The 26,168-nt window shown below is 61.9% G+C and overlaps 2 protein-coding genes across 10 annotated transcripts; one reads left to right on the top strand and one right to left on the bottom strand.

Moving 5' to 3' along the window:
* Positions 1-3: 3 nt before the first annotated feature.
* Positions 4-13,009, top strand: NOXA1 (NADPH oxidase activator 1). 9 transcript variants are annotated; one of them, XM_008970139.4, is made up of 14 exons: positions 7-359; positions 2,902-2,984; positions 4,692-4,800; positions 5,607-5,741; positions 6,028-6,108; positions 9,376-9,435; positions 9,667-9,692; positions 9,828-9,933; positions 11,632-11,677; positions 11,808-11,866; positions 12,056-12,210; positions 12,353-12,467; positions 12,568-12,682; positions 12,806-13,009. In XM_008970139.4, the coding sequence occupies exons 1-14, from the start codon at positions 183-185 to the stop codon at positions 12,961-12,963; spliced, it is 1,425 nt and encodes a 474-aa protein (XP_008968387.3). In that variant the 5' UTR covers positions 7-182; the 3' UTR covers positions 12,964-13,009. The 9 variants fall into 9 exon arrangements, with proteins under 9 accessions (XP_034785537.2, XP_008968387.3, XP_003817062.3 ...); XM_003817014.4 differs by having other exon boundaries at positions 15-359; positions 6,001-6,108; XM_003817013.4 differs by having other exon boundaries at positions 19-359; positions 6,001-6,108; positions 12,827-13,009.
* Positions 13,010-13,123: 114 nt separating this feature from the next.
* ENTPD8 (ectonucleoside triphosphate diphosphohydrolase 8) lies at positions 13,124-17,698 on the bottom strand. Its single transcript, XM_034929642.3, has 8 exons — positions 17,091-17,698; positions 16,284-16,434; positions 15,994-16,153; positions 15,646-15,876; positions 14,617-14,880; positions 14,321-14,431; positions 13,806-13,940; positions 13,124-13,707 (listed from the first exon to the last, which is right to left on the bottom strand). The coding sequence occupies exons 1-8, from the start codon at positions 17,554-17,556 to the stop codon at positions 13,516-13,518; spliced, it is 1,710 nt and encodes a 569-aa protein (XP_034785533.3). The 5' UTR covers positions 17,557-17,698; the 3' UTR covers positions 13,124-13,515.
* Between the last annotated feature and the right edge of the window lie 8,470 nt (positions 17,699-26,168).

Here is a 26,168-nt window from a genome sequence, read left to right as displayed (position 1 = left end):
ACCGGGGAGCGGGGGGCGCCGCGGGGCAGCGGGGTTGCACCTGGCGCTTGGCGCCCGCACCTCTGCCCGCCTCGGAGACCCCGCAGCCCCGCGCCGCCGCCTGGACCCGGCCCCGGCCCCGGCCCCGGCCCCGGCCCCTCCGCGGGATCCTGGCCCCTCCTCGAGCGCCGCCACGGGCCGCCATGGCCTCTCTGGGGGACCTGGTGCGCGCCTGGCACCTGGGCGCGCAGGCTGTGGATCGCGGGGACTGGGCCCGCGCCTTGCACCTCTTCTCGGGCGTCCCGGCGCCGCCCGCCAGGTTGTGCTTCAACGCGGGCTGCGTGCACCTGCTGGCCGGGGACGCCGAGGCCGCGCTGCGGGTGAGCGGGGCGTGGGGAGGCCGGTGCGGGCGACGCCTCCGCCTCGAGCCCCTGGGGAGGGCCCAGCGCCCTTCCCCGACCGTCACGGGGTCGCCCTGCCGCCCCCGACCCAGCGAACGCCCCGGCAGGTGGGAGCCGAGCAGTGGGGGCCGCACCTGAGTTAAGCGAGGCCGCGCTGGGGGGCGCGGCGGTCAACGGGAGAGGCCGGGGCCCGAGGGTGACTCACACCGGGAAGGGGGAAGCTGCTGGGCTGGGTCAGGCCCGAGGGGCCGCCCTGCCCTAAGGGGAAAGCGTTGCGCCTGTGGTCATGGCCGGGATACCGGGTCAGTCTCCTCCTCTGAGCCCTCAGCCCTCCCCCAGCCCACTCCCCGAAACAGCCAGGAGTCCAGGGTGCCAGGGTGCAGCGGCCGAGGCCCTGCACGGAGCCCGGTGCCCTTCTCGTGCCCGCTCGCGTTCCGGGGCCGCCTGTTCCTGCGCATCCCAAACGCCAGCGCTGCCCACCCCCGCTCAGTCCCAAGCACCCCGCAGAAGCAGGCAGGTGCCCACGGTTACTGAAGGCTCGGTGACAGCAGCGATTTAAAGGAGAGGGAACTGCGCGCTGTGGGAGGGTCTCCACGCCCCTGACTGGCAAAATATCCCCCTTGGAGGAGACTGGGCAAAGCACATGAGACCCCCCTCTCTTGTGTCTTAAAGCTGCGTACAAATTTACAATCACCTCCATAATGATTTCATTTTTTTGTTTGTTTCAAAGATGGAGTCTCGTTCTGTCACCCAGGCTGAATGGAGTGCCGTGGCCCAATCTTGGCTCACTGCAACCTCTGCCTCCCGGGTTCAAGCAATTCTCCTGCCTCAGCCTCCCTAGTAGCTGGGAGTACAGGCGCCCACTACCACACCTGGCTAATTTAGTATTTTTAGTAGAAACGGGTTTCACCAGGTTGGTCAGGCTGGTCTTGAACTCCTGACCTCAGGTGATCCACCCTCCTCGGCCACCCATAGTGGTGGGATTACACACGTGAGCCACCTTGTCCGGCCCACAATGATTTCATTTTAAAATGTTATCCAAGAAAGGGAATGTAATCTTTAGACACCAGGTGGTTCAGCAACAAATCCTATGTCCGGGGCTAACCCAGTCACTTGTGCTCTTGTGCCTGGTTTCACTACAGAGAGGGGACGCAGTGAAAGTCATACGACTAACCCACAGCATATGCATGTTAGGAATATGGGAACTTAGGAAAGCAGATGGAACAGCTATGATTCATAAAGCCGATCATGTGAGGGGCAGCCCAGGGTACAGAGGGTGTCGCTGGAACTGCTGTCTCTTGTTAGGAGCCTTGTGTGACGTTTGGGGCAGACAGGTGGGTTCTGCTGGCCCTGAGCCGCCACCCCACATCAGGGCTGCGTGCCTGTGCTCAGCCGCCACACTTCACACCTGTGTGAACTCGGTTCAACGACAAGCCCCCACTCAGCCAGATTTGTGAAAGAGACCGTAGCACCCTTCCTGTCACACACATTTAACTGATGGCCACAGTCCCTGTTCAGAACCTTCTGTGTCCTCCTGAGTGTGGTTTAAGGAAGAGCTGTGCTTTACACACAGATAAACACATGAAGACGTGTGTTGTTCTTTCTGATTCTAATAGATTTCTAGGGTGTCATTTTGCATGAACTATCAAAAAAGGATTTTTATTTTATTTATTTTTTGAGACGGAATCTCGCTCTGTCTTGCAGTCTGGAGTGTAGTGGTGCGATCTTGGCTCACTGCAACCTCTACCTCCCGGGTTCAAGCGATTCTCCTGCCTCAACCTCCCAAGTAGCTGGGACTACAGGCGCGTGCCGCCATGCCCAGCTAATTTTTGTATTTTTAGTAGAGATGGGGTTTCACCATGTTGGCCAGGCTGGTCTCAAACTCCTGACCTCAGGTGATCCGCCCACCTCAGCTTCCCAACATGCTAGGATTACAGGCGTGAGCTAACATGCCCAGCCTGTAATGCAGTTCTTTAGCTGGTGACTCTGGGATCTGGGCTGTGTTATCTCGTCTCCAGTATGTGACAGCCAATGTTGCCTGGGGTCAGGAGTTTGAGAATGTCTTGAACCCAGAGGCGGAGGCAGCAGTGAGCCAAGATCGAGCCACTGCACTCCAGCCTGGGTGACAGAGCGAGACCCCGTCTCAAAAAAAAAAAAAAGGATTTTTAAAAGACAAAAATCTTGCATAACCCCACTCCCCAGAGGTAACTATTATTAACATACTGGAACACTTTTTTCGGGCCTCTGTCCTTGTGCGCATGGTAAACACGTCGGTTTTAGCAGCACCTCAGTGGGCTCTGCGCCTCGGACGGGTTGGGGTTGGGTGGGCTGTGGCAGCCTGAGTGGCGACAGCCCTGCCCAGGCGGGGGCCCCGAAGGTTCCTGGACAGGAGCAGGAGGGGCTGTGGGGGGTCCCCAGGGGCTGACGGAATTCCGTGGCCCTGTCACCCATCACGCTGTATCCGTGATGCTGTGTGACCAGGTTACAGACCTTGGCATCCCGTGGGCATTTTTGTCCCCAGGCATTTGACCAAGCCGTGACCAAGGACACCTGCATGGCGGTTGGCTTCTTCCAGCGAGGAGTGGCCAACTTCCAGCTGGCAAGGTGAGTACAGGGGTGCCTTGTTCCTTCTCTGACGGCCCTTTGTCTCCCTGCAGAGTCCACTGCTGCACCTCCTCCTCCTCCCTCTCCATCCACTCCCTCCTCTTGCCCACCCCCTCCTCCATGGTTCCTGGCTCCAGGGAAACCTGGGTCGAGACTGTGGCCCTGGCCTCTGCTGAGCGCCACCCTTGGACACAGGTCGTGGGGTCCTCACTGCTTACCTGGGCTCTCTGCACCATGTCCCTTCCTAAAGGAGGAATGAGGGAAAGGAGACCATCGGGACTGCAGACCAGGCCATGCCTCGGCCTCTCTGCTAGACACTCACAGGCCCCATCCCAGGAGGGCAGGCTCTGTGGGGAAGTGGATCACAGTCCCGAGAGCCTCGCAATCCTGAAATATCAAAACCCCTCAAATCTAAAATCCCAAAAAATATAATTCTAGAAAAAATAAAATTCTGTAAAAGATATTTATTTACTTTTTAAAAATTGTTTTGAGAAGGAGCCTTGCTCTGTCATCCAGGCTGGAGTGCAATTGTGCGATCTCGGCTCACTGCAACCTCCACCTCCTGGGTTCAAGCGATTCTCCTGCCTTAGCCTCCCGGGTAGCTGGGATTACAGGCATGTGCCACCACGCCTGGCTAATTTTTGTATTTTTAGTAGAGACTGGGCATCACCATGTTGGCCAGGCTGGTCTCGAACTCCTGACCTCAGGTGATCCACCCGCCTCAGCCTCCCAAAGTGCTGGGATTACAGGAATGAGCCACCTCGCCCAGCCTATTTACATATTTTAAAGGGATTTATTTGAGAAACATAAAAACACGACGGAACCCTTCATTGGCCGATAAAATAGACAAAAATAACATACATATTTTTTCAAGCACAAATTCATGCACGCTAGCGACAGGCTCACGGGTGTGAGAACTACGAGCAGATGAACAGTGCTCATGAGGAGCTAGGTCAGAAGGGGGAAGACGTAGGTGCGTAGACTCTGGCTGGTGACTGTGTGCACCTGGCTTTATAACTGGTCATCAAAACACCAAGATGAACAACCCACCTTCTAACAAGATCCATCAAAGGCTTCAGGGACCACCACATACGCAGTCGCCCAGAGAGCCCGGATCTGGAGATATTTTACCTTTTAGAAAGGCAGATGAACGAAAAAGCCATCTCTTCCTTTACTGAAGAGTCCCAGCATTCGGGATTATGGCTGTGGGACTGTCCCTTTCTGGATTACGATCCAGACCCCTCTGGGGCAGCCTCTCCTTCAGATCGGCGCGGGAAGCCCGCCTGGAGGAGAGGCCTCTCCGGCAGGCGCTGGGGAGCTCCCAGCAAGGCTTGGAAGGAGGCTCAGAGTTTGGAGGGGGAGCCCCCATGGGGTGGGGGGCCTGAGAAGCAGGAGGGAAATAACCAGGGCTCTCTGCACGGTTCAGAAGAGAGGCTTGGGGGCGGGCAGGGGCCCAGGAAGCTGAGTCTGAGCTGGGAAGATGGTGGAGCCCCAGCACACAGTGACCCCCACACCCACTCAGCACACATGTGCATGGACCCCTGGCCCACCAGACCTGAGTGTGCAGACCTAGGCACCGCACTGCCCTCCCTCAGATCTCCTTGGAACCAGGTGCTGGGGGCGGCTGGAGCGGGGCTGGTGTGAAAGCTGCCTAACCCCAGCCCCGTCTCTGCCCTGTGCTGCTGAGGGGACCCTGGCTGCCCACAGGTTCCAGGAGGCTCTGTCTGACTTCTGGCTGGCCCTGGAGCAGCTGAGGGGCCACGCTGCCATCGACTACACGCAGCTGGGCCTGCGGTTCAAGCTGCAAGCCTGGGAGGTGAGGCCGGGTAGGGCTCACTGTGCTGCTGGCTGTGGGGCGTCCACGGGCGGTGGCACTGTCACAGGAGGGCCCTGTGGACTGGGGAGTGCCTCTGGCCGAAGCTCTTGGTGCCATGGAATACCCTGGCCACTCCTTGACCCGCAGGAGGTTCTGGTGGCAGTGGAGGTGGAGGGACCAATTTGTGCCATTTCAGGCCACCAGGGGTGGCTCCACCCAGGAGGAGGGCAGAGGCGAAAGGCTGCTGGGTGGGCAGGGAGCAGGCAGGGGGTCGTGCCCACCCTCCACTGTGCCCCCAGCCGTTTCCTGGCTGCCTGGAACGTGTTGGCACCGAGGGAGGGGTGCTGAGAGGGCCCTCCCACCAGACCCCGGAAATGCATCGCCCTGAAGCCTTCTGGGAATAGCATTGTCTTTTAGGACGAAAAGATGGAAGGGAAAGCCCACCGGTGTGGGTCTGGAGTCAGGGTTAAAGCCAGGTCGGGGCCAGGACACAGAGCGGTGCAGGTGGGGGCCCGCCAGCCCAGGACACAGAGCGGTGCAGGGGAGGGGCCCGCCAGCCCAGGACACAGAGCGGTGCAGAGGAGGGGCCGGGTGGGGGGATTGGGAGAGGAGCTGGGTGGGGAGATGGGGGAGAAGCCAGGTGGGGGGACTGGGGGAGAGGCCGGGTTGGGGAATGGGGGAGGGGCCGGGTGGGGGAATGGGGGAGGGGGTGGGTGGGCAGACCGAGGGAGGAGCTGGGTGGGGGAACCGGGGGAGGGCCTGGGTGGGGGATCAGGCCCCTGCCATCACCTTGGCCCCACTCCCAGGTGCTACACAATGTGGCGTCGGCACAGTGCCAGCTGGGGCTCTGGACAGAGGCGGCCAGCAGCCTAAGGGAGGCCATGTCCAAGTGGCCGGAGGGGTCCCTGAATGGCCTGGACTCAGCCCTGGACCAAGTGCAGGTGAGGAGTGCCAGCCCGGTCATGGTTTTGGGCTGGTGCCTACCAAAGCCCCTCAAGACCAATTTCATGAGATGAAGAAGCTTCCGGAGGGAGATGGCCCTAGTGCCCAGTTTCGGGTGCCAGGCGGGGGCTTCCTGTGGCCTGCGGGAAGGGGGTGGGGGGCCCAAGCGGCCCCTTCTGCTCCAAGGCGCAGAGGCTCTGCGGCTGCAGGCCTGGTTGGTCACCCTGTCTGCATCTGCTGGATACCCACCCCCTCCAGAGACGGGGCTCACTGCCGCCACGGCAGGTCCCCAGGGGCGAGGTCTTCCGGCCCCACCGGTGGCACCTGAAGCACCTGGAGCCCGTGGATTTCCTGGGCAAGGCCAAGGTAAAGGTGGGGACGGCGTCCTGGGGGATGGCGGCTGGTGCTGAGCCCTCGAACTGTGTTCCCAGGGATGGGGGGGTGTGCAGTCCAGGCCACCGTAAGGGCCAGGAGGGTAGAGAGTGGGCCCACAGCCATCCTCAAACTGGTGCCCACGGCAGGGGGGCGGTGCCCCAAATGGGGCTGTGAGCTTGAAGGCAGAGCCCACTAGAGCCGGCTGCATAGGAGGGGGCTCCAGCTCTCCCAACAAGGACCCTGTAGGTGCCACCCCGCCCCCAGACTGGGCCATGGCCACAGCCACAGCCTTGCAGCCTCCCAGAGTCCCTGCGTCTCTCTGCGTCCTTTCATGCCTTTGTGTCTCCCTGTGTCCCTGCCACAGACAGCGAGGTCCCGGGGGGGTCCCTGCATCCCTGCCACAGACAGCGAGGTCCCGGGGGGGTCCCTGCGTCCCTGCCACAGACAGCGAGGTCCCGGGGGGGTCCCTGCGTCCCTGCCACAGGTAGCGAGGTCCCGGGGGGGTGCCTGTGTCCCTGCCACAGCTAGCGAGGTCCCGGGGGGGTGCCTGTGTCCCTGCCACAGCTAGCGAGGTCCCGGGGGGGTGCCTGTGTCCCTGCCACAGCTAGCGAGGTCCCGGGGGGGTGCCTGTGTCCCTGCCACAGCTAGCGAGGTCCCTGGGGGGTGGTCCCTGTGTCCCTGCCACAGCTAGCGAGGTCCCGGGGGGGTGCCTGTGTCCCTGCCACAGATAGCGAGGTCCCTGGGGGGTGGTCCCTGTGTCCCTGCCACAGCTAGCGAGGTCCCTGGGGGGTGGTCCCTGTGTCCCTGCCACAGCTAGCGAGGTCCCGGGGGGGTGCCTGTGTCCCTGCCACAGCTAGCGAGGTCCCGGGGGGGTGCCTGTGTCCCTGCCACAGCTAGCGAGGTCCCGGGGGGGTGCCTGTGTCCCTGCCACAGCTAGCGAGGTCCCGGGGGGGTGCCTGTGTCCCTGCCACAGCTAGCGAGGTCCCGGGGGGATGCCTGTGTCCCTGCCACAGCTAGCGAGGTCCCGGGGGGGATGCCTGTGTCCCTGCCACAGCTAGCGAGGTCCCGGGGGGGTGGTGCCTGTGTCCCTGCCACAGCTAGCGAGGTCCCGGGGGGGATGCCTGTGTCCCTGCCACAGATAGCGAGGTCCCTGGGGGGGGGTCCCTGTGTCCCTGCCACAGATAGCGAGGTCCCGGGGGGGTGGTGCCTGTGTCCCTGCCACAGCTAGCGAGGTCCCAGGGGGGATGCCTGTGTCCCTGCCACAGATAGCGAGGTCCCGGGGGGGTGCCTGTGTCCCTGCCACAGCTAGCGAGGTCCCGGGGGGGTCCCTGTGTCCCTGCCACAGCTAGCGAGGTCCCGGGGGGGATGCCTGTGTCCCTGCCACAGATAGCGAGGTCCCGGGGGGGGTCCCTGTGTCCCTGCCACAGCTAGCGAGGTCCCGGGGGGGTGGTGCCTGTGTCCCTGCCACAGCTAGCGAGGTCCCGGGGGGGATGCCTGCGTCCCTGCCACAGATAGCGAGGTCCCTGGGGGGGGGTCCCTGCGTCCCTGCCACAGATAGCGAGGTCCCGGCGGGGGTGCCTGCGTCCCTGCCACAGACAGCGAGGTCCCGGGGGGGGTGCCTGCGTCCCTGCCACAGACAGCGAGGTCCCGGGGTGGTCCCTGCGTCCCTGCCACAGACAGCGAGGTCCCGGGGGGGTGCCTGCGTCCCTGCCACAGACAGCGAGGTCCCGGGGGGATGCCTGCGTCCCTGCCACAGACAGCGAGGTCCCGGGGGGGATGCCTGCGTCCCTGCCACAGACAGCGAGGTCCCGGGGGGGTGCCTGCGTCCCTGCCACAGACAGCGAGGTCCCGGGGTGGTCCCTGCGTCCCTGCCACAGACAGCGAGGTCCCGGGGGGGTGCCTGCGTCCCTGCCACAGACAGCGAGGTCCCGGGGGGGTGCCTGCGTCCCTGCCACAGACAGCGAGGTCCCGGGGGGGTGCCTGCGTCCCTGCCACAGACAGCGAGGTCCCGGGGGGGTGCCTGCGTCCCTGCCACAGACAGCGAGGTCCCGGGGGGGATGCCTGTGTCCCTGCCACAGATAGCGAGGTCCCGGGGGGGATGCCTGTGTCCCTGCCACAGATAGCGAGGTCCCGGGGGGGTCCCTGCGTCCCTGCCACAGATAGCGAGGTCCCGGGGGGGGGGTCCCTGCGTCCCTGCCACAGATAGCGAGGTCCCGGGGGGGGTGCCTGCGTCCCTGCCACAGACAGCGAGGTCCCGGGGGGGTCCCTGTGTCCCTGCCACAGCTAGCGAGGTCCCGGGGGGGGTGCCTGTGTCCCTGCCACAGCTAGCGAGGTCCCGGGGGGGGGGGTGCCTGCGTCCCTGCCACAGCTAGCGAGGTCCCGGGGGGGGGTGCCTGCGTCCCTGCCACAGATAGCGAGGTCCCGGGGGGGGGTCCCTGCGTCCCTGCCACAGATAGCGAGGTCCCGGGGGGGGGGGTCCCTGCGTCCCTGCCACAGACAGCGAGGTCCCGGGGGGGGGGTGCCTGTGTCCCTGCCACAGATAGCAAGGTCCCGGGGTGGTCCCTGTGTCCCTGCCACAGATAGCGAGGTCCCGGGGGGTCTCCCTGTGTCCCTGCCACAGATAGCGAGGTCCCGGGGGGTCTCCCTGTGTCCCTGCCACAGATAGCGAGGTCTCACGGGGGCGGGGGCTGCAGTCCGACGGTCTGGGCCACGTCACGCCCACACTTGGGTCAGAGCCAGGCAACACCCCTAAAGTCACAGGAATGGGGAGCTGCTCACCCCCAAAGGCAGGGGGCGAAACATGGTGGAGAAGAAGAACTGGTGGGCAAAGACTGGGTCACCCTTGGCTGGCCACGCCCCATTGGCTGGCCACGCCCCCTCGGTCACCTGCGCTGCGCCACGGCCGACTCCTGTGTGGCCCAGTGCAGCTGCCCAGCAGGGGAGGCCTGGGGTGGGCGAAGCCGGGCTCTGAGCTGTGTTAATGCATTAACTTAGAGTCCGCATATCACAGTAGAGTGCTGTTTATAAGAAACCAAAATGTTTTTAAAGTTGTGCTAAAAATAAGTTAACATTGCAGCAGATGTTTTTCTCCATCAGACATTTCCCTCCATGGTGGTCTGGCAGACGTGGGCCGGGCATGGGCAGCTGTCACCCAGCCCCTGGGGACTTAGAGCTGCGGGGCACGGTGGGGCGGGCTGCAGGGAGCAGACCCTGCTGGGCCGCTGATCCCTGACCCAGCATCCCCACTGTCCCCGCCAGGTGGTGGCCTCTGCCATCCCCGACGACCAGGGCTGGGGCGTCCGCCCTCAGCAGCCACAGGTGGGTTTGCGGCCCCTCAGACCCCTGCCTGGCCTCACCCAGCTTTCTGGGAAAGAAAATGCTGCACAAGCTCTGAGCCCTCCTGGGGCTGCAAAGTTCCTCTGATGGGAGGTGTGGGGTGGCCGTCCCATCCCTGTGTAAGACCTGGGGAAACCACTCTTCAAGGTTCAGGAGGAGGGAGGGCAGCCCCCGACCCTTAACCAGAGCGAGGTTGTTGCTTTGTGTCCACAGGGACCAGGAGCGAACCATGATGCCAGGTAGGAGGGGCTGGCTAGGCCCTGCGAGCGCGTCCCTTTCCTGCTGGGCAGAGGCCCTCCACATGGGGCCACGCGGGCCGGGCACAGGAGGGCAGTCAGATGGGCAGGGCCTGAGAGCCTCCCTCCTCTCCCTAGGTCCCTAATCATGGACTCCCCAAGAGCTGGCACCCACCAGGGCCCCCTAGATGCAGAGACAGAGGTCGGTGCTGACCACTGCACGTCGACTGCCTACCAGGAGCAGGTGCGTGGGCCTGGGCCTCTTCCCCTGCTGGGGGTCGGTGCTTCTGCTGCCTCCGCAGACTGGGGACCACAATGGGACCAACATGAGGTGGACAGAGCTGGACAGAGCAGCTCACTGGCGGGTAGACAGGGCCAGGCTCACCCGTGGTCCTGGCCCAGCCCAGCCAGATGGGAGGATGCCTGGCTGTGCCCGAGGCGAGTGGGCATCGGCCATCAGGACAGGAGAGAGGTGGTGTCCAGTGGAGACATCCACGTATCCCTGCAGGCCCTCAGCCCCCAGGACCACCTCAGCTTGGCCATTGCCCCTCCCCTCCCACTGGGGTGCGAGTGACCAGGAGTGACCCAGCTGGGGACAGGCGGGAGGCAGGACAGCTCTGGAGGGGCCCCAAGGCTCCCGCCCCCCATGGGGGCCCAGCAGCGACTCCATCCCCCGAGTCCTCCTGGACACCCCGGCACCTGGGGAGAGGCGGAGGAAGGCAGGAACCCCAGCTGCTCCCAGGGTGGCAGCCGTGGGCGGAGGCTCTGCTGCAGGATCCGGGAGGCCCAGAGAAGGCACCTGCATTTCACGCTGAGCACATCTGAGGATGCGATCAGGAAGCAGCCCCGGCACTCTCTCTTTATGGATGCCCACTTCCAGTTTAACCATGGCATCCCGGGGGCAAGGGCGCCCTCCAAGCTGTGCTTCACTAATTCCCTCAGGGCTTGGAACTATTTGCCCAGTTCCCACGATGGGCCTTTAAGCTCTCGTCCTTCCTAACCTAAGGCAACTTCAACCATCTGATAAATCTAATAATAAGTTACAATCGAGGCCGGGCACAGTGGTCTGTAATCCCAGCACCGTGGGAGGCTGAGGTGGGAGGATTGCTTGAGCCTGGGAGGTGGAGGCTGCAGTGAGCCATGACAGTGCCACTCCACTCTGGCCTGGACAAGACAGCAAGACCCTGTCTCAAAAAAAAAAAAAAAAAAAAAGCCAGGCGAAGTGGCTCACGCCTGTAATCCCAGCACTTTGGGAGGCCTAGGCGGGCGGATCACAAGATCAGGAGATCGAGACCATCCTGGCTAACATGGTGAAACCCTGTCTCTACTAAAAAATACAAAAAATTAGCTGGGTGTGGCGGCGGGCGCCTGTAGTCCCAGCTACTCAGGAGGCAGAGCCAGGAGAATGGCATGAACCCGGGAGGCGGAGCTTGTAGTGAGCCAAGATGGCGCCACTGCACTCAAGCCTGGGCGACAGAGCGAGACTCCCTCTCAAAAAACAACAGCAATGCCTGACCCTCAGGGTCTAGCCAGCGCTGGGCTGTGACTTTGTGACTTGCAGCTGGTGAACTCGTCTCCTGCTCAGTGCCCAACTCAGGGCCCACGGTTAACGTCGAGCCCACACAGAGGCCGGGGGCCAGGGACTGGGTCCTCAGCTTCCTGGGGTCACTGGGGAGCCCACCCACCTGGAGCTGCCACCTCGGTGGGCCTCGGGGGACGGGGTGCTCCCTCCTGGTGACAGGCAGCCTCTAGGTCTGCAGGGACCCAGCCCCATCCTAAGGCAGCCGACTTGTGGCCAGTGCCCTGAATTCAACACCCACAGGCCACCTGCTGGGTGCTGGCCGGGCACACAGGCCACACCCTTGGTGTGGGCTCTGCGAGGACAGTACCCGCCTCCAGCACCTGACCGCCCCAGCCCACCCAGCCTGTGCTTCTCTTGCAGAGGCCCCAGGTGGAGCAAGTTGGCAAACAGGCTCCTCTCTCCCCAGGTATGGGGGTCCTCAGCGGCGGGGTCCCCGGGTGAAGGAGGAAGCTGCTGGTGCATGGGTGCTGGCTGCCCTCCACCCACAGGGCCCACTTTGGTGGTAGTGGCTGTGTCAGTCTTGCTCTGTCCTACAGGGCTGCTGGCAATGGGGGGCCCTGGCCCCGGCCCCTGTGAGGACCCCGCGGGTGCTGGGGTAAGAGGCTGTAGACCCTTCACCTGTCAGTCACCTGAGGGAGGCTGAGGCCAAGCCCTATCCCTCAGAATCAAGGCTTGCAAGCCCCCCTCACCTGCCCAGTCTCTGTCCACACCCCTCGGGCTGAAGACGGCCCTGACCAGGCCCTGGGCCTCAGCGACCACCCCTCCCCCTCCTGCCTGGACCCAGGGAGCAGGTGCAGGGGGCTCCGAGCCCCTGGTGACTGTCACCGTGCAGTGCGCCTTCACGGTGGCCCTGAGGGCACGAAGAGGAGCCGACCTGTCCAGCCTGCGGGCACTGCTGGGCCAAGCCCTCCCTCACCAGGCCCAGCTTGGGCAACTCAGGTGGGCCAGAAAGCCCCTGGTGGCTGCGGTGGAGCTGGGCACCGCCCCGACTGAGGCAGCTGCTGGAAGAGGGGGTGGCAGAGGTCACTGCCCTCTCTGCAGGCCCCACCCAGGAGGCCCCCTCTGAGGAATCTCTTTGCAGTTACCTAGCCCCAGGTGAGGATGGGCACTGGGTCCCCATCCCCGAGGAGGAGTCGCTGCAGAGGGCCTGGCAGGATGCAGCTGCCTGCCCCAGGGGGCTGCAGCTGCAGTGCAGGGTGAGCCAAGGGCGAGGCAGGGGCAGGGGCACCCTGAGGGGCGGTGGAGGCCCCTCCTCCCAGTGCCCGGCCCGACCTGCAGCCCACTCTCCTGCCTCAGGGAGCCGGGGGTCGGCCGGTCCTCTACCAGGTGGTGGCCCAGCACAGCTACTCCGCCCAGGGGCCAGAGGACCTGGGCTTCCGACAGGGGGACACAGTGGATGTCCTGTGTGAAGGTAGGGTGGGCATGGCCCTTCCCAGGCAGCACTGCAGTGCCCAGGGTGTGGGGGGCTTAGGGCTCGGCCTGTGACGTGAGCAGACGTGGCACCCAGAGGCCACGCCTGGGTAACGCCCTGCAGAGCCCGATGTCCCCCTTGCAGTGGACCAGGCATGGCTGGAGGGCCACTGTGACGGCCGCATCGGCATCTTCCCCAAGTGCTTCGTGGTCCCTGCCGGCCCTCGGATGTCAGGAGCCCCCAGCCGCCTGCCCCGATCCCAGCAGGGAGATCAGCCCTAACGATGCTGTGTCCATGATGCTTTTAATAAAAACAACCCCCACTGCAGTCTCACCCTCCAAGTGGGTGTGGGAGGCCGGGCTGGCCCAGCAGAAGCCCCCAGGCCTGGACTCCATCCATCTGCTCAGACAACAGCAGGGAGAGCGGGGGTCCAGGTGGGGCAGCTCCCTCCCCTCCGCCCCTCTCCGCCCCTCCTGAGGCCCCATCAGGAGCAGGACCCCTGTGCCTCCGTGGTCTTGCCCTGTTTGCAGGCAGCATGTGGCCCTGCAGTCACACAGCCTGGAGACACCACGAGTCCTGGCGGCCTGTGTGCAGAAAGGCACCTACGGCCCTGGAAGCCCAGTTGCGAAGGAGGTGGGGGGAGGGACGCCGGGAGGGGAGGCCATGCAGCCTCTGTGGCCAGCACCACCCTGACGGTGCCCTGGAGGTGGCTGTCACCTGACCGTGGGCAGAGCCACAGAGCAAGGCCCCACGGCACTCAGGGCTCAGGAAGGCTCCAGCATCCGGGACGCAGCTGCCTGTGGGCTCTGTGGGGGCCCACCTCCGCCTTCCCACTAGTCCTGCAACCAGAAGAGCTGGACCAAGGCAGCCCCCACCACTGCCACCAGGGCCAGCACCATGAACACCACTTTGGCCACCCAGACGCCGTAGCTCTCTGCCCGCCACTGAGCCGGCGCATCAGCCGGGATCATCCCGGTCAGGTTCAGCATGTAGCCCAGTGTCCAGCCAATGTCCACACCGCCCGCCTGCGGGACACACGGCTGCTCAGGGCTGCGGGGCAGCTACCCCAAGACCACGACCTGCCCGTGCCCACACCCCGCCCACGCCCAGGGGAGGCAGTCACCTGCTTTCGGAACTCGAGGCTGGGCCAGGTCTCCTCACTGAACCCGTAGCCCTCGTGCAGGAGGGTGAGGATGTACAGGCCTGAGGCACAGTAGTCCCGCAGCCAGCGGTCCTGCCCAGGGTAGCTGGCCTCCACCTGGGGCCCAGGAGACCAAGAGGCGAGGTGAGGGCCCCTGATCCCCAGTCATGCGGGGACCGCCCCATCTGTCCTGGCCAACCTGAGCACGCAGACAACAAGAGGGTGCCGGGCAGTGGTAGAGAGCCCCTCCCTGGCCCCACCGACCAGTTACGTGGTGCGGGTTGCGGCCCCTTCTTGGCGGGCCAGAGGCTGGGCCCAGCTGCAGCCGTGGCCACGGCCTCCTACCTGGAGTGGCACGGCCTGGAGCTGTCCTCTGCCCTTGCCTCCCCCGGCCCTGCTGGCCGTGCTGCCCAGAATGAGGCTCCAGCATCCTGCCCGGGGCAGCCCTGCACCCTCAGGGACCCTCGCTGCAGCCAGGGAGCCCAGGGCCCACCCACCAGTTTCCAGGGCCTCTGGCAAAACTCCCAGATGGTGGCGTTGACCGTGCTCAGGGGCTGCCCGGAGGTGAGGTTCAGGAAGTGGAAGGTGTAGTAGAAGTTGGAGAAGGCCTGAGTGAGAGGGGAGGTGGCTGTGCCTTCGCTGTGGCCATGCTGGGCCAGATCCCCACCCCACCCGGGCTCCCAGAGCCCCTAAGAGCCAGCCTGGGCCCCTCCTGGGCCTGCTGGAGTCAGACAGGCACCTGAGGCCTCACAAGGAAGCCCGGACCCCTGGTGGGGGCAGTGTGGGTGCTCACATAGAACTGGCCCCGCAGCGGGGGCTGGTAGACCCCGTCAAAGGCGCAGTCCTCCTGGCCCTGGCAGCTGGAGAAGTTGAAAAGTTCCCGGATGGCTGAGACGCAGGCCCCAGGGTTGCCTGTCCCTTCAACTGTGAGGTTCTGGGGGAGGCTCAGCGGGGGCGTGGTGTGGACACAGGGTGACTCATACAGCGGGCCCAGGGCCAGTGTGGTCTGGTAGCCGCTGAGGTAGCACGGGTGACGGAGCAGGGCAGCCGGGCGGCTCTGCAGAGGGCAGGGAGGCCTGAGCACCAGCCCCACACCTGCAGCCCTGTGCCCCCTCCCCGGGGCCGGATGACCCACGCCAGCCCTACACCCATACCCTGTGCGCCCTCCCCAGGGTCTGATGACCCACGCCAGCCCTGTGCCCATACCCTGTGCCCCCTCCCCGGGGCCGGATGACCCACGCCAGCCCTACACCCATACCCTGTGCACCCTCCCCGGGGCCGGATGACCCACGCCAGCCCTACACCCCTACCCTGTGCCCCCTCCCCGGGGCCGGATGACCCACGCCAGCCCTACACCCATACCCTGTGTGTCCTCCCCAGGGTCTGATGACCCACGCCAGCCCTACACCCATACCCTGTGCACCCTCCCCGGGGCCGGATGACCCACGCCAGCCCTACACCCATACCCTGTGCCCCCTCCCCGGGGCCGGATGACCCACGCCAGCCCTACACCCATACCCTGTGCCCCCTCCCCGGGGCCGGATGACCCACGCCAGCCCTACACCCATACCCTGTGCGCCCTCCCCGGGGTCTGATGACCCACGCCAGCCCTACACCCATACCCTGTGCGCCCTCCCCGGGGCCTGATGACCCACGCCAGCCCTACACCCATACCCTGTGCACCCTCCCCGGGGCCGGATGACCCACGCCAGCCCCGGGCCCATACCTTGTGCACCCTCCCCGGGGCCGGATGACCCACGCCAGCCCTGTGCCCATAGCCCTGTTCCCACAGCCCCATGCACCCTCCCCAGGGCCAGCTGACCTGCACCAGCCCCACGAGGAGCCTGCTCAGCATCTGGTCCCGTCCAAAGCACAGGTAGCTGTGAGTGTAGACGCTGTAGTCGGAGCCGTAGAGGCGAAAATCGGCCTGGGTGCTCTTGTCCAAGATGGGGCCCCCAGGCACGAACGTGATCTGGGTGGAGGCCCCTCCCATGTCCAGGGCACCCACCAGCATCTCCTCCGGAGGCTGGATCCATTCTCCAGTGAAGGAGTACTGGGCACAGAAGGGGCCACTCAGCTGGGAGCAGCCACCCGGACCCCGCCCCGGTCAGCCAGCCCCAGACACCAGCCCCTCGCAGACCAGCCCCCGCCCTCAGGCTGCCTGTGGCACCTTGACCAGCGTCCCCAAGCCGTAGTTGACAGTGATCCAACCAAAGGCACCTTCGGCCTGCCCGGCCAGGAGCTCGGCACCCCAAAAGTCCACGGGAGACCGGCCCAGGACCTGGGTGACTGCTGCAAAGATGTCCCTGGCCTGAGAGCTGTTCTTCCGGCTGGGCACAGAGGACCAGGGGCTGGAGCTGGCTGGAAGCCTGGGCCCGGCCCCACCCTGCCTGCCACGCTGGCTGAGACCATGGCTTCTGTAGCCACTCCCCGTGGGTGCCAAGGCCACGCCTGCCTCACCTGAGCAACCTCATGCCAGCCGTGGCCCCCAGGAACGTGGGTGTTTTCCGATGCTGGGCCTCTGGGATCAGCACCAGCGCCTCCTCCAAGCAGCCCTGCAGGCTCTCACCAGCCTGTGCAGGATTAGAAGTGTAGGAGGAGATTCCAGGCCCTGGAACAGCAGCCGGGGACAGAGCTCCAGACCCCGCAGGCTGGCTGGGCTGAAAGGCAGCCCCCAAAGACGTGACCACCTCCTGCCCCTGGTGCGGCCACCAGCCAAGGGCTGCGTGGAGCGCTCAGGCTGAAGGAAGCAGGAAGGACCCTAACCCAGAGCCTCTGGAGGGGGTACGGCCCTGTCCGCACCTTGTTTTCAGACTTCTAGAATGCTGAGAAATAAGCTGCTACTGTTTTAAGCCCCCAATTTGTGGTAATTTGTTACCAGAGCCCCCAGGAAACAAATTCGGGGCCTCCTGTTTTCCCCTCTCAGGATCCTGGAGTGCAGGCACCCCTGTAACTACCGGCCTCGGCTGCCAGCACCACGTGGTGCCAGGGTGGGGAGCACCAGGGGCCAGAGAGGGTCAGGGCTGGAGGCAGCAGATGCTGGGCAGACCCAGGCCAGGCCATGAGAATCTGACTGCTTACCAGGATCAGGCAGGGAGGTCCCCAGAGTGCCACCGCGTGAATGCAGGCTCTGGCCCAGCACCCATGCCTGGCGTGTGAGCTCAGCCAAGTCACTGAACCTCTCCAAACCCTTTCCGTGCAGCTGGGAATCCCAGCCAGGCAGCAACAGGCAGGTCCCAGCACCGGGCTGCAGAACAGCCCACTAACCTTCCACCTGGCAGGCCAGGGCCTGGCTGACCACACCCGTGCCATTCTCCTTGTTCGCCGGCCACTGATACAGGAAGAGGGACGTGTGGGAGGAGCCCGCATCAAACACGATCCCAAACTGGGGAGACAGTGGGATGAGTGGGAGGCAACACCTGTGGACCCGGCCCGGCCTCCCCTGCCGGCGGGGACGCACCTTGATGTCTGTGGGCAGGAGCACGCTGGTGGCCTCCACCAGGAGGAGAATGAGTGCCATGAGGCCTGAGACCCCCGAGGCCCCCAGCAGGGCCAAGAAGACCTGCTCCTTCTGGGACAGCCCCATGGTGCAGGTGGTACTGGTTCCTGTGGGGGGACGGCCGTGGGCACCCAGGCTGCACTTGGTGTCCCCATCCCGCCCTCTAGAGGCAGAGGCTTCGCTCCCCGTCTCCCTGGAGACGCACCCCTGGACAGCCACTTGCCTTAGAGGCATCTCCGGGGCTCAGACGGCCTCCCGTGGCCTTAGAGGCATCCCCGGGGCTCAGACGCCTCCCGTGGCCTTAGAGGCATCCCCGGGGCTCAGACGCCTCCCGTGGCCTTAGAGGCATCCCCGGGGCTCAGACGCCTCCCGTGGCCTTAGAGGCATCCCCGGGGCTCAGACGCCTCCCGTGGCCTTAGAGGCATCCCCGGGGCTCAGACGCCTCCCGTGGCCTTAGAGGCATCCCCGGGGTTCAGACGCCTCCCGTGGCCTTAGAGGCATCCCCGGGGCTCAGACGCCTCCCGTGGCCATAGAGGCATCCCCGGAGCTCAGACGCCTCCCGTGGCCAAGGACCACTCCCCAGGAGCCACGCCTGCCAGGGGTGCCATGGGCATCAGAGGGCCCTGTGGGAGGGGGGCGGGGGGCAGCAGAGGCCTCGTCTGGGGACACAGCCCCAGCAGGATCCAAGTAGCCCCCTCGGACCCCCTCGGATGGGACTCGCGGAGCTGCCCCCACCATGTGATGGGGCCACCCTGTGTCCCCACCCCTCGGTCCTGCCTCTCCCGTGCCACCCTCCCCAGGAGCAGCCACAGCTCCAGCCTGCACTGGGGGCCCAGGGCTCTGCCTCCTCTCTGCGGCCCCCACCCCAGGCTCTCCCAGGGTGGGGGTTTCTCTCTGGAGCCCTGAGGGGACTGTTGCCGAGGGGCTGTGGGTGAACCCAGGGTGAGGCCAGCCATCCTAGGAAGCCGAGTGTGAGGCTTCTTAACAACATCGGTTTCTCTGGAAATCCAGCCCAAGGCTTCCCTAATCTGACTCTGCACCTTCTTAGCTGGCGCCAGATGGCGCCTGGTCAGGAGGTGGACCCAGGGATGCCATCTGAGGGGCCTGGGCTTCTCTAGCCCTGTGGCCGAGGTGTCCACCTCCTTCTCTGCCCAAACGCCCAGCAAGGGTCTCAGCTCTCAAACTACCCAGGCCGACCCTGTGCCCCATACAGCCCCACTTCACACGGGTACCACTGCCAAAGGAGTGGTCAAAGCCAGAAGCTGCCTGCCAAGGTCCCGGCACCTGAACCCCATGTGACCGTGTCGTATCGTGTTCCCCCGGGAAACGCTGCACCCACACTGAGTGGCAGGCGCGGGTGCTGCCCTGGTCCTGACCTGGGGCTCCCGGGCACGTGGAAAGTGGGGCACGCTGTGGGGTCCTCACGCAATTCTGTATGTCCGGGGGATATAAGCCCATTTTAAGGAGGGTAGATGACAGAGGCTCAGAGAGGACAGGAGGCCGGTCCAGCCCAGACAGGGCCCAGCCTGTGTCCCCAACCAGCACCCAGCCCACAGGCCACCTCATAGGGACAAACAGGTGACAGGGGCCAGGAATACAGGGACTCCACACCCAGAAGATGTAGCCACCTGAGACCCCCAGGCCTGAGCCTCCAGGTAGGCAAAGAGGTTGGGGCAACCTCTCCCACACTCAAAAGACCCCCAAGACCAGAACAGCCTCCCAGATCAGAACAGCTCCCCAGACCAGGACAGCCCCCCCAGACCAGGACAGCCCCCCGAGACCAGGACAGCCCCCCCAGACCAGGACAGCCCCCCTGAGACCAGGACAGCCCCCCAGACCAGGACAGCCCCCCCAGACCAGGACACCCCCTCAGACAGAACAGTCCCCCAGACCAGGACAGCCCCCCCAGACCAGGACACCCCCTCAGACAGAACAGTCCCCCAGACCAGGACAGCCCCCCAGACCAGGACAGCCCCCCCCCAGACCAGGAGAGCCCCCCAGACCAGGACACCCCCTCAGACAGAACAGTCCCCCAGACCAGGACAGCCCCCCCAGACCAGGACAGCCCCCCAGACCAGGACAGCCCCCCCAGACCAGGACAGCCCCCCCAGGCCAGGAGAGCCCCCCAGGCCAGGACACCCCCTCACACAGAACAGTCCCCGAGATCAGGACAGCCCCCCCAGACCAGGACACCCCCTCACACAGAACAGACTCCCAGATCAGGACAGCCCCCCAGACCAGGACAGCCCCCCCCAGACCAGGACAGCCCCCCCAGACCAGGACAGCCCCCCCAGACCAGGACACCCCCTCACACAGAACAGTCCCCGAGACCAGGACAGCCCCCCCAGACCAGGACACCCCCTCACACAGAACAGACTCCCAGATCAGGACAGCCCCCCAGACCAGGACAGCCCCCCCCAGACCAGGACAGCCCCCCCAGACCAGGACAGCCCCCCCAGACCAGGACACCCCCTCACACAGAACAGACTCCCAGATCAGGACAGCCCCCCAGACCAGGACAGCCCCCCAGACCAGGACAGCCCCCCCAGACCAGGACAGCCCCCCAGACCAGGACAGCCCCCCCCAGACCAGGACAGCCCCCCCAGACCAGGACAGCCCCCCAGACCAGGACAGCCCCCCCAGACCAGGAGAGCCCCCCAGACCAGGACACCCCCTCACACAGAACAGACTCCCAGATCAAGACAGCCCCCCAGACCAGGACAGCCCCCCAGACCAGGACACCCCCTCACACAGAACAGACTCCCAGATCAGGACAGCCCCCCAGACCAGGACAGCCCCCCCAGACCAGGACAGCCCCCCAGACCAGGACACCCCCTCACACAGAACAGACTCCCAGATCAGGACAGCCCCCCAGACCAGGACAGCCCCCCCAGACCAGGACACCCCCTCACACAGAACAGTCCCTGAGACCAGGACAGCCCCCCTAGACCAGGACACCCCCTCACACAGAACAGACTCCCAGATCAGGACAGCCCCCCAGACCAGGACAGCGCCCCCAGGCGCTCCCAGATCAGGACATCCCTTTGGACCCTCACCTGGGCTGGCTGCCCACTTCCCGGAGCGGCAAGGAGGAAGCTGTGCTTAGGCGCGTCTGTGTCCGCGCACCTGGCGTCCAGCCTCTCCCTGCCCCTGGGTCCAGGACAGCTGGGGTGGGAGGGGCAGGGCGGTGACAGCCTCGGGCGATGCGCTGTGCACCTGGCTCCAGGGCCCGCAGGCTGAGGCCAGCGCCCAAGGTCGCCCCGCCCACTCCACCCTCGGGTCCCCCGCCCAGGGTCTCCCCGCATCTCCCACCTGCGGGTCTGTCTCGGTGCCCAGGGTCGCCCCGCCCCTGGGGCTGTGGGAGGCAGGAGAGGGAAGCTGAGGAGGAGCCTGGAGCTGCGAGGGGCAGAACTCCGGGACCCCGCCCCCCACGGCCTGCAGCCGCGCTCTTGACCCCGGCCCGGACTTTACCCCTCTTGCCGCCCGGCCCGGGCAGGTCGGAGTCAGGTGACCCCGAAGGTCCAGGCCCGGGGCGGGGGCGGAAGCGCCTGCAGCCCCGCGGCGCCCGTCGTTCTCCATTTGCAGCCACTCTGCCTTTCCCGCTCGCCGTGGGTCCCGGGGCCGCCGCCGTAGGGGTCCCGGCCTCTGAAGCGGGGGCGGGGCTGGGGACGGGGAGGGGCGGGGCCAGGGCCGGGGCTGGGTGGGGCTGGGGGTGTTGGGGGGCGGGGAATAGGGTGGGGGAATGGGGGGGGCGGTGAATTCCTTTCTGTGTGAGATCCAAGAACCCTCTTGGGGTCTCAATCGGGACTCTCTTTACTGGTAGCATATTTGGTATCATGTGTGTGCATTTTTGTGCTTTTTCTTGGTGATTTCACTGTTTATAATGGCGTCTCAGCATAGTGCAGAGATGCAAGAAGGCTGAGATGCACTTTACAGAGAAAACACACATTGGATAAGCTTTATTCGTGCAAGAGTTAGCGCTGTTGGCCATGAGTTCAATGTTAGTGATACAATACATATTAAATAAGGTGCCCTTAAACAAAAATACACATAAAAGAAGGTTTTATTAATATATTGATCATTTAACAAAAATGTGACCAGAAGCTTGCAGGAACATAACTTTGCATTTCCCTTAGGAGCAATAGTTTAGCATATTCTTTAATTCAGTGTTTGCAGCAACTTTATACCACTAGCTGCCATGGGTCGTAAGAGTCAAATGTGTTTGTTGAGGATTTTTGCAGTTGTGTTCAACAAAGTTGCATAGTTTTCTTTTTTAGTCCTGGTTTCTGTATGGGGATAATGCTGGGCTTATAAAATGAATCTGGGAAGTTGTCCTTCTTTTTTTTTTTTTTTTTTTTTTGAGATGGAGTCTCGCTCTGTCACCCAGGCTAGAATGCAATGGTGCGGACTTGGCTCACTGCAACCTCCACCTCCCAGGTTCAAGCGATTCTCCTGCCTCAGTCTCCGGAGTAGCTGGGATTACAGGTGCCTGCCACCATGCCTGGCTAATTTTTTGTATTTTCAGTAGAGATGGGGTTTCACCATGTTGGCCAGGATGGTCTCAAACTCCTGACCTTGCAATCCGCCCACCTCAGCCTCCCAAAGTGCTGGAATTACAGGCATGAGCCACCGCGCCCAGCCAGCTGTCCTTGTTTTATTTTGTGGAAGGGATTTGAAGAATTTGTATTAAATTTCTTCTTTAAATATTTTGTATAATTTGGTGGTAAAACCATCTGAGCCAGTACTTTCCTTTTTAGAAAAGTTTTAAAGTACAAATTCAGTTTATTTAATACTTAATAGGATTGTTCAAGTTGTCTATTTAATGAGTTTTGGTAGTTTGTGGCTTTCAAGGAATTGGTCCATTTCACCTAAGTTGCTAAATTTATGTGACTACAATTATTCATAGTACTTCCTGGTTATCCTTTTAATGTCTGTAGGGTCTGCAGTGCTAACCCTCCCATTCCTCATATTGGTGATTTTGTCCTCTGTGTCTCTCATCAGTGTTGCTAGCTAGAGGTTTATCCATTTTATTCATCATTTCAAAGAACCTGCTTTTTGTTTCATAATTTTTTCTTTTTGGTTTTTGAATTTTTAAATTTAATTTAATTTAATTTTATTTTTTTGAGACAGTCTCTCTCTCTGTTGCCCAGGCTGGAGTGCAGTGGCCGGATCTCAGCTCACTGCAAGCTCTGCCTCCCAGGTTCACGCCATTCTCCTGCCTCAGCCTCCTGAGTAGCTGGGGCTACAGGCATGTGCCACCACGCCCAGCTAATTTTTTGTATTTTTAGTAGAGACAGGGTTTCACCGTGTTAGCCAGGATGGTCTCGATCTCCTGACCTCGTGATCCGCCCACCTCGGCCTCCCAAAGTGCTGGGATTACAGGCGTAAGCCACCACGCCCGGCCGGTTTTTGAATTATTTTAATTCTGCTCTTACATGTATTTCCTTTCTTCTGCTTGATTTGAGCTTCTATTGCTCCTCCTTTTCTGGTTTCTTAATGCAGAAGGTTAGATTATTGACTTGAACCTTTCTTTTTTTCTAATGTAGGCATTTGTGCTATGAATTTCCCTCTAAGCACTGTTTAGCTATCTCTCTCAATTTTTGATATGTTGTATTTTCATTTTATTCAGTTTAAACATATACATATATATATATATATATATATTTTTTTTTTTTTTTTTTGAGACGAAGTCTCACTCTGTTGCCCAGGCTGAAGTACAGTGGCACAACGTAGGCTCACGGCAACCTCTGCCTCTCAGGTTCAGGCGATTCTCCTGCCTCAGCCTCCCCAGTAGCTGGGATTACAGGCATGCGCCACCACACCCGGCTAATTTTTTTGTATTTTTAATAGAGACAGGGTTTCACCAGGTTGGCCAGGCTGGTCTCGAACTCCTGAACTCAGGTGATCCGCCCACCTCGGCCTCCCAAAATGCTGGGATTACAGGCATGAGCCACCGGGCCCAATGGCAGGATCATAGCTCACTGCAGCTGTGAACTCCCTGGCTCAAGCAATCCTCCCTCCTTAGCATCCCAAGTAGCTGGGACCACAGGCATGCACCACCGTGCCCGGCTGATTTTTGTTTTTGTTTTCGTTTCTAGTAGAAACAGGGTTTCACCATGTTGCCCAAGCTTCTCTCAAACTTCTGTGCTCAAGTGATCCATCCGCCTCGGCCTCCCAATGTGCTAGGATGACAGGCGTGAGCCACCGGGGCCAGCCTTTGCTGAGACTTTCTCTTCTAACATTTTAAGTGCTCATGTTGGCTCAGTTAGGCACCGCTATAATAGCCACTTTAAAGTCTTCAGGCCGGGCATGGTGGCTCACACCTGTCATCCCAGCACTTTGGGAGGCCAAGGCAGGAGGATCACTTGAGGCCAGGAGTTCAGGACCAGCCTTGTCATTCCAGAACCACCACTGGGGGGCATACGTGTGACTAGACCAGAGGGTACCCCAAAATCTTGGAGAAAAACTGACCTTGGACTAATAGCCACTGAGGCTGAAACTAAAACAGCAATGTTCACCATAGGATAAAAGGAAGACTCCGAGTCTCATATTAAGTAAGATTCAAAACATTACAAACCAGGCCAGGCGCGGTGGCTCATGCCTGTCATCCCAGCACTTTGGGAGGCCAAGGCACGTGGATCACCTGAAGTCAGGAGTTCGAGACCAGCCTGGTCAACATGGTGAAACCCCTGTCTCTACTAAAAATACGAAAAATTAGCCAAGCGTGGTGGTGGGTGCCTGTAATCCCAGCTACTTGGGAGTCTGAAGCAGGAGAATTACTTGAACCCAGAAGGTGGAGGTTGCAGTCAGACGAGATTGCGCCACTGCACTCCAGCCTGGGCAACAGAAAGAGACTCTAAGAAAAAAAAAAAAATTACAAACCAGAATTCCTCCACACCCAAAGAACTGTGAGAATCCTGACCAGCAGGGAAGAGGCCATCAGCAGACACCAAGGTTGGGAAGGCGTTGAAATGACAGAAAGACTGACAAAATCTGTTTTTTAAAATTTTACTCATTTAAAAATTTTTTCTTGAGACAAGGTCTTGCTCTGTCACCCAGGATGGAGTGCAGTGGCGTAATCTTAACTCACTGTAGCCTTGAATTCTCGGGCTCAAGTGATCCTCCTGCCTCAGCGTCCCAAGCAGCTGACACCACAGGCACGCACCACCACCACACCCCATTAATTTTTTTTTTACTTTTTGTAGAGACAGACATTCGGGCGCCCCCGGTCTAGCCGCACGTATGCCCCCCAGTGGTGGTTCTGGGAATGACCAAGGTTGGCTGCTGAAGTCAGTTGTCTGGGTGAGTCAGAGTGAGACACACAGACACACTCACAGGCACGCCTGAGGGTTGGGGGGCGTTGGGGGTGGTTTTTGGGTACTTCTCAGCTCCTGGGCTCCCCAGACCTCCCTTCCCAGCCCTCAGGCCAGAAAGCAGGGGTGACAGAGCACACAGAGACGTGGGAGATTTGGCAGCGGGAGGGGAGCTGACCCGCCTGCCTGCAGGCACCAGGACAGGTGCAGGGAGCCATCAGGGCCATCTTGCCCCTTTCAGGGACAGGTTTTATGTCTGCTGTCTCCTGCCCCCACAGAGGCAATGCTAACAGCAAGGGTGTGACCGCCACAGCTCCCTCCACCATTCCGATCATGTCTACATTATTGATTCCTGCTCACGGGGGTTTTACCTTACAGACAGCAATCACACCTCTGCTTGCCCTTAGACACTCCTGCACCCTGGCGGGAGGTCTCCACACAGCCCCCAGACCACACCCCAGGTCTCAAGGGTGGCTGCTCTGCTGGGTGCACATCCGGCCACGGGGCCACCCGGGGGGCCACTTGGGGTTGTGTAGTGAGCGTGGACGAGACCTGGGGGTCTGCACTTGAGAGCAGGGCAGGCAGGTCGCTGGGGCAGGCGTGGGCCTCCCCCATGCTGTTCCCAGCCTGCCAGGTAGTCACGAGAGTGCATCCAGGCAGGTGGCAGGAGACATTGCACATCGATGTGAAGCGTGACCCAGTCACTTGGAACAGCTGGACCTGTTGCATCTTCCTCCTTAGCAATAAGCCTCATGAGCATCGGATCCTTCCAGAAAAGCCATTGTGCGATCGGGCCACACCCGGATTAGTGGGCACGGCACAGCGGGGCAGTAGACACCCTCAGAAAATGTGCCAGGGGGTGGCTGGGGCTGGACGGGCTTGTGCACTCATCAGTCACACTACTTTTAAGAGCTGTTACCAGATTACCTTCAAAAAAAAAAGCTGTAACAGGCTGAGGAGGCAGGAGGATTGCTTGAGGCCAGGAGTTTGAGACTAGCCTGGGCAACACAGACCCTGTCTCTACAAAACATAAAAGAATTAGCCAGGCGTGGTGATGCCTGTAGTCCCAGCTACTCCGGAGGCTGAGCGGATGGGAGAATCGCTTGAGCCCAGGAGGTCAAGACAGCGGTGAGCCCCAGCCTGGGCGACAGATCAAAACCCTCTCAAATTAAAAAGGGGGTTACCTCGTCGCTTTCATTGGCCTTTCCATGATTCCTGATGGGATGAGGACTTTCTTCATGGAATTACCAGCCAGTTTCCTGCTCTGCGAATGATTTCTCCACATCTCTGCTCACTTTTCCATATCGGTTTTTGTCATTTTCTTTAGCAACATATAAAAACTCTTTAAATATTAAGGACCTTAATCACTCCCATGTGTGGCAAATATTTCTTATTTCTTCCCCAACTATTTCTAGCTGCTGCTGTTTTTGTATTTCAAGGGAGGCGAGGGCGGGTGCAGCAAAGTAGCCGAGGTTGCCCTGGTCACCAGCCCCCCGCCCTGGCCCAGCCTGCCTCCGCTTGGGGCCACCTCCT

This window comes from Pan paniscus, chromosome 11, assembly GCF_029289425.2.
Source record: "Pan paniscus chromosome 11, NHGRI_mPanPan1-v2.0_pri, whole genome shotgun sequence".
NCBI classification, from domain to species: Eukaryota; Metazoa; Chordata; class Mammalia; order Primates; family Hominidae; genus Pan; species Pan paniscus.
This window is presented reverse-complemented; position numbering and strand designations above follow the sequence as displayed.